This window comes from Cervus canadensis, chromosome 13, assembly GCF_019320065.1.
Source record: "Cervus canadensis isolate Bull #8, Minnesota chromosome 13, ASM1932006v1, whole genome shotgun sequence".
NCBI classification, from domain to species: domain Eukaryota; kingdom Metazoa; phylum Chordata; class Mammalia; order Artiodactyla; family Cervidae; genus Cervus; species Cervus canadensis.
The window spans coordinates 11,200,748-11,207,698 of record NC_057398.1 but is presented as its reverse complement, the minus strand read 5'-3'; the positions used below and the strand labels follow the sequence as shown (position 1 = coordinate 11,207,698).

General features: G+C 47.8%; 1 protein-coding gene across 1 annotated transcript in view; it reads right to left on the bottom strand.

Moving 5' to 3' along the window:
* Window positions 1-1,166: 1,166 nt before the first annotated feature.
* The window catches only part of SMYD2 (SET and MYND domain containing 2), a 51,162-nt gene continuing 45,377 nt past the window's right edge, over window positions 1,167-6,951 (bottom strand). Inside the window, exons 10-12 of the mRNA XM_043485145.1 lie at window positions 6,454-6,628; window positions 3,782-3,890; window positions 1,167-1,595 (exon numbers count right to left, since the gene is read on the bottom strand). Of these exons, the coding sequence (XP_043341080.1) occupies window positions 1,515-1,595; window positions 3,782-3,890; window positions 6,454-6,628 (365 nt within the window). The 3' untranslated portion in view covers window positions 1,167-1,514. The remainder of the gene's footprint in view (window positions 1,596-3,781; window positions 3,891-6,453; window positions 6,629-6,951) is intronic.

The window sequence follows — 6,951 nt, the reverse complement described above, 5'->3', positions numbered from 1 at the left end:
CCCCCCAAAAGAAGGATACACACAGCCCTCTTAGGGGGAACTCCTAGAGCATACAGCTTGGGCAACGAGAGGGGGAATGTTCTGCTGGGAAACAGGACGTCTCCTACAGAGGGCCACTTCTCCAAGGTCGAGAAACCTAACTAAGCTACCATACACATAAAATACAAACAGCAATTCAGACAAGATGAGGTGGTACAGGAAAATGTTCCAGACAAAGGAACCAGACGAAGATGGCAGAAGAACTAAGTGAAGTGGAGAAAGGCAATCTACCAGAGAAAGTGTTCAGAGTAATGACTGTAAAGAACTCAGGAGAAGAATGGATGCACAGAGCAAGAAGTTACAAGTTTTTAACAAAAAATTAGAGAACAAAGAAAACCAGAGATGAAGAATACAATAACTGAAATGAAAAATACACTAGTTGTTCAGTCACTAAATCTTGTCTGACTCTTTGTGACCCCACGGACTGCAGCACGCCAGGCTTCCCTGTCCTTCACAATCTCCCGGAGTTTGCTCAAACTCATGATGTCCGTTGCATCAATGATGCCAGTTGCAATGATGCCATCCAACCATCTCATCTACTGTTGTCCTCCTCTCTTCCTGCCCTGAATCTTTCCCAGCATCAGGGTCTTTTCCAATGAGTCAGCTCTTTGCAGCAGGTGGCCAAAGTATTGGAGCTTCAGCTTCAGCATTAGTCTTCCCAATGAACATTCAGGGTTGATTTCCTTTGGGATTGACTGGTTTGATCTCCTTGCTGTCCAAGGGACGTTCAAGAGTCTTCTCCAGCATCACAGTTCAAAAGCATCAATTTTTCAGTGCTCAGCCTTCTTTATGGTCCAACTCTAACATCTGTACATGACTACTGGAAAAAACCATAGCTTTGACTAGATGCACCTTTGTCCATCTAGTGATGTCTCTCATGTTCCCCCAACCAACAGAGGCAGCTTCCTTCGTTACTCAGATGGTAGAGAATCTGCCTGAAATGTGGGAGACCTGGGCTCGATCTCTTGGTTGGGAAGATCGCCTGGTGGAAGGAATGGCAACCCATTCCAGTATTCTTGCCTGGAGAATCCCACAGAGGAGCCTGGTGGGCTACAGTCCATGGGGTGGCAAAGAATCAAACATGACTGAGTGACTTTCACCCAACAGAGGAAAACACAAACTTCAACTACTATTATCTTTTTTATTCTCTTTCATCATTCATGTTTGTCTAGAACATTACAGTAGTCATGAAGGGAAAAATACAGTTTTAAACACAATCTGTCCAAAGTACAATATATGAAACCATGCCATGATGTCTTAGGGGAAACAAAAAGCATTCAAAAATGAATTTGATATTTTAGGTCAAAGAGTAAGACCCATGTCCAAGTAAGCCACGTGTAAGGTTTAAGTGCAAGTCATGATTTCATTCAGCGAGTTTACAGAAATGCTGGCGTGACGTGAATGATTTGAAATAGTCAAATCCTTGAAGGTTTCTGCACTAGGATTTAAATAAAAACTAAAATGTCAGCATAGTTTCAGTGGCTCTCAATTTCCTGTTTGATCTCAGAAATGTACGGATGGTCTTTGCCATGAGCTACTTCCATGATGGCGATGGCCTAGGAGAGAGAGGAACAGGGGTTGAGAGTTTGAAGCCAGCCCCCCTCCCTCCCCTAGGCTGACTTTAATTCAGGCCTGACTTCTCTGTTTGAAGGTGCAGGATACAAAGTGGCTTTCAGAGCCTGTGTTCTCCTCCAGTCTAGCTTTTTTTTTTTTCCTTTTAAGAAAGGAAAAAGATAAGATTGTTTCATATCTAACTAGTCACCCAGTCTCTACTGTCGAGGAAAACATTCTTCAGTATCTGAAGAAATGATAGAGAAATGATTTAGGGACAAACCTTTCTGATTTTAGTTTACATTACTAATGTGTAAGACATGACTAAATCATTTTTCCCTTTCGAAAAGTGTATGCTTACGTCTTTTTATATATTCTTTAAAAACTTAAAAATAGGCACAAGTTTCATATGAGGAATTCAGAGAGAATATATTTAATAAGGTTTCTTTCAAATGAGAGAGTTTGTAGTGGCTCCATCCTTCCTAGCTGTGTGACCTTGGGCAATTTACTTAACTACTCTGTGCCTCAGTTTCCTCATCTATTTGTAATAACAAAACAGGAGCAATACATCCCTCTCAGAGTTGTTGATACACATCAAGTGTTTAGAACAGTGCCTGGCATATAGGAATTATATATCTCATGTAATCCATAATAATTTATCCTGCTCTTCTGTGTTCAAAAGTATTACTCACAGATAGAAAAACTTAAATCATTCCCATTCCCTCAAACAGGGAATTTTTGATGGCTTGTGGCTGTTGACCGGCCTTCCTTTCTGTTCTACTATTCTCTTCCTAGATCTCAAACCAACAGGAGTGCAAGCCTTCAGGAATCACCTGATTTAAATGTCTCTCCTCACCCCCTGCATTCATGTCAGGACTCGTGTTCCTCAGATCCACTCCATCCTTCAGGGATCTGCAATTAGTGTACTTACTCTGCAACTGAGACCTAACTGGTTAATATTCTTCCAACCTCAATGAGGCAATAAACATCATCTTAGAAAAACCAATTCCGTGGTTCAAAAACAGAATATTTGATCTTTAACTCCCACGCCCAGGCTGGGTCGGCCCTGGCACTTCCTTCCCCCATATGGGACCAAACTCCTTCTTCCCGTATAGTGTACCGGGGAGGTTTGGGGAATCTGGAGGGTTTGGCATCCAGGCCTGGTCCACGACCGCAACTTTTACAAAGGTGTTTCTCTTAGTGGTACAAAGAGACTGTCCCAAAGGTTATAGTTGATCAACTTCTGCCTTCTCCATAAATAACGACTCTCCCAAAGACTGTATTTCATCAGCTATTGACAGCCATAGAAAGAGCAATGAGAAGCAATGCTCCGGATGGTGACTGCTTCTGTAAGGTAAGGGGCACGGCCCGGCACCCTCACCCACTGGGCACAGGGCAGCGGGCAGACACCACGCCCAGGTCTTGGGTCTCCCCGTGTGTTAGTCCCAGCCTGAGTGGGTGGACTTGAAGCTTTCAACTCAGAAAGACCCCAGTTTGAATGAGAACCTCACCAGGTACCCTCAACAAATTACTTAACCTGCTTGAATCTCAATTTGTTCACTGGGAAAGCCTATCTCATTTTTTTTGAGGATTAAAAGAAAAAACCCACGTGAAGGTCCTGGCATGTAACCGTACTCAATGAGCACTGTCAATGATTGTTAAGTTCATCTTAAAAACTGCAACAGCATAATTCCCACACTGAGGGCCTCTCCAGACCCAAATGCCTTGACTTCACCACAATTAAGCATCATGAATCTATAAACCCTGAAGAGCAGAAATGCAGAGAATTCCTTCACCACAGTCTTCTGACCTATCCTTGGCCTTCCTTTTTTTTTTTTTCTTTTCTTTTTATCTGTTAGAGTGAACCAGAAAAGACATTTTAATAATGCTGGCCTCTTAGCATGGTCATATTTAGCACTGCCATGGCTTCCCAGGGGACAGGGGCAGTACCCGCTTCTCCACAGCCGTGAGCCTGTAGCACAATGTGGACATACCTTTTTCAACAGGAGGGTCAGGACGCAAAGATGCCAAAGGCGTAATGACTTCGTCCCCTGCCGCCTGCAAACCCACCTTTGCCCACTCCTACGGCCGGAGGGTGGCTAAGGGCTGGTCACTCTCCGTGACTCTGTCAGTCCCGCAGGAAAGGGGCGTGCAGGGCACTGGGCAGCCCCGCCTTGCATCACACACGCACCTTCTTCAGGGCTCTCTCCCCAGCAGCTTTCTTCTCCAGGCCCATGTACAGCCTTCCTAGCTTCAGCCACATGGAGGCCACGTTGAGGGAGTACAGAGGGTAGTGCTTACTGGAAGAGAAGACAACAGGCCGCCTTGTAACGGCCGCGGGGAGTCCACAGGCCCGACATGGGGAGCCCGCGGCTGCCCAGCTGACGGCCACTGTCCCAGCCACCAGGCTCCGCCAGGCCCTGGCAGGTGCTGGGTGGGGGACGTGGATGGTTCAACCCTGCCTACTCATTGTGGATGCACTTCCTTTTAAAACGCAGTTTGTGTGCTTCTGAAAAACCACATAAAACCTACAGGGGAGAGCCTACATAAAGACATGAATAAACACAACATTCAATCCTGGCCTCAGATTTTTGTTTTAGGTGCGCCTGCTGAGGGCATTGGGGAAAACATCTTTTAAAATAAATTCCTGGGACTTCCTTGATGATCCAGTGGTTAGGAATCTACCTTCCAACACATAGGACACAGGTTTGATCCCTGGTCGGGGAAGTAACATCCCACATGTCTGGGGGCAGCTAAGCTTGTGTGCCTCAACTAGAGAACCCGCATGCCACAACCAGAGAAAGCTTGCTCACTGCAATGAAGACCCAGCACAGCAAAAGAAAAAAAAAAAGAAAAGGTAAATTCCCTCTTTATGAATATGCCCTCACGTTAAAAAGACAGTATCCTTAAACATACACACACACCAGTGAATCAAGACCTCAGCTTTCTGTCACACTCTATGATGTCATTTGGTTTAGCAACATTATAAGCTCTCCTACTTCTTTTCTCCATTGCCCAAGAGAGGGCTTTGTATACAGGAGGTCTTCTCTTTCTGGTTTCAACCGAAGGCTGACTGATGGGCTGCCTAGGAAAGAGCCATCCCCCTAGGAAGACAGCCCAGGAGGCTTTTGGGGATGGGGAGGTATGAGCTGGAGGTGTTTATTTACAGGCTGGTCTGTGCTATCTGCTGTGTCCTCAAAGTCCATAGACACATTCAAGCTGTATTCCCAGGCCTGGGGAATCCCTGGGGATCCCCACAGTATCAAATTCTTCCCTGGTAGCTCAGCTGGTAAAGAATCTCCCTGCAATGCAAGAGACCCTGGTTGGATTCCTGGGTCAGGAAGATCTCCTGGAGAAGGAATAGGCTACCCACTCCAGTATTCTTGCCTAGAGAATTCCATGGACAGAGGAGCCTGGTGGGCTGCAGTCCGTGGAGTCGCTGAGAGTCAGACATGACTGAGCCACTAAGCGTGGCACAGTGACCCAGGGAAGGCAGGGCTGGGCCTCCCAGAAGGGCTCCCCTAAGCTAAGGGAGGGCGGAGCATGTCACGCCCTGCTGGGAGAGCAAGCACAAGGCCAAGATTCATGCAAGTTCTCTCTCCCCCTACAGATCTCATGGGGGGACGTGTGCGTGGACTTCCTCACCCATCTCAGGAAGGACAGGCTGTGAGATTATCCCCACAGGATCAAATTCTGTTTCCAGGAGCAGATTTTAGGAGCTGGCTCCCCCTGCTGGCTCATCAGGGCACTGTGGGGTAAGTGGAGGGCCAAGTGGGCGGTGGAGATTCAGATCAGACGCAGAGTTACAGCCCCGATCTTAGAACTTGAAGGAGTACTGAGGGCTAAGCGAAAGCACCAGGGTGCCTCTGACACACAAGAGATTTCAGGTGCGATGCCAAGAGACCCAAAGCCGCTTGGTCTTGAAGAGACTCTGTGAAGTTTAACATAAATGTGTTTAACAAGCACCCCGGTGATCTGATCTAGGTCAGCCCTGCCCTGAGGCAGCTAGTCAGAGCTGCCTCCTATCATCCACTTTAAGGCTTACTAACCCTCTCGACAGGAAACCTCCCCATGATTAACATTCATTATTACTACAGGTTAAAATCCAACTTACTTTAATCAAATCTACGGGAGAATATTAAATAACTGCAACCAGCAGTCCCAGAGTTTCCTCATTTGCAAACTGAGTGAGTGAGTGAAAGTCGCTCAGTTGTGTCCGACTCTTTGCAACCCCATGGACTGTATATATAGCCCACCAGGCTCCTCTGTCCTGGGGATTCTCTAGGCAACAATGCTGGAGTGGGTTGCCATGCCCTCCTCCAGGGGATCTTCCCAATCCAGGGGATGAACCCAGTTCTCCCACATTGCAGACAGATTCTTTACCATCTGAGCCACCAGGGAAGCTGGTGCAAACTGAGGCTGCACTTTAAAAAAAGCAAAAGAAGGAGATGGAAAAAAAGCGTTTCCGAGACCACCGCTAACCAATTCCTCAGTGCCATTTAACTCAAAAGGCACAGCAAGGAAAAGAAACCAACTGGTGGCTTTTTCACACTGGTCTAAATTAACTCCAATGAACAGAGCACCCAGGACGGGTCCTCGGAGGGCTCCTGCCCCAGCCCTCCCCCGCCCACCCGGTGTCACCTCAACCTGCCTCCCTGGGTGTCTCTTCCAGGTGGTGCAAGGCTCAGGCTGGGCCCAGGGGAAGCACCCAGAGCCTGCACCTGCAGATGTCATGGACAGGAGAGAAAGCTGCTCCTGGCCCGCTCCAACATGAGCGCGTGAAGAGAGAACGGCCAGCGGACGCGTTCCAAACCACCCAATTCTACTCCGGGCTACGCTGATGCGAAGAACCAGTGCAATCACCTGTAGGGCTGGATGATTTTCTGTCCGTACCGCAGGGCTCCCTCCCAGTCCTGCATGTACAAGCAGACGCCCATGGCCTGGTACATCATGTGCAGCATGTACACGTTACTGTCCTCGAACACGCAGCTCATCTTCTCCTGGCTGAGCTCGCAGATCTCCAGAAGCTCACTAGGGGGTGCTGTGGAGTCAAGGAACCGACAGGCCTGGCAGTTCGGTGAGGCGGCTTCCCAAGGGCGGCGGCGCGGGTGGGGCCGCAGAAATGGGGCAAGGAGTTACTATTTTGTCCACTCCACCCCCAGCTGCTGCTGCTGCTAAGTCACTTCAGTCGTGTCCGACTCTGTGCGACCCCAGAGACAGCAGCCCACCAGGGTCCCCCGTCCCTGCGATTCTACACCCTCTGAAAAAGTAAATTTCAGAAAACCAAGCAAGTGAAAGGACTCATATATTTTTCTGGAAGGAAAAAAAAACTAGGAAAAACGGAAGACCTCAGCTGTTAAA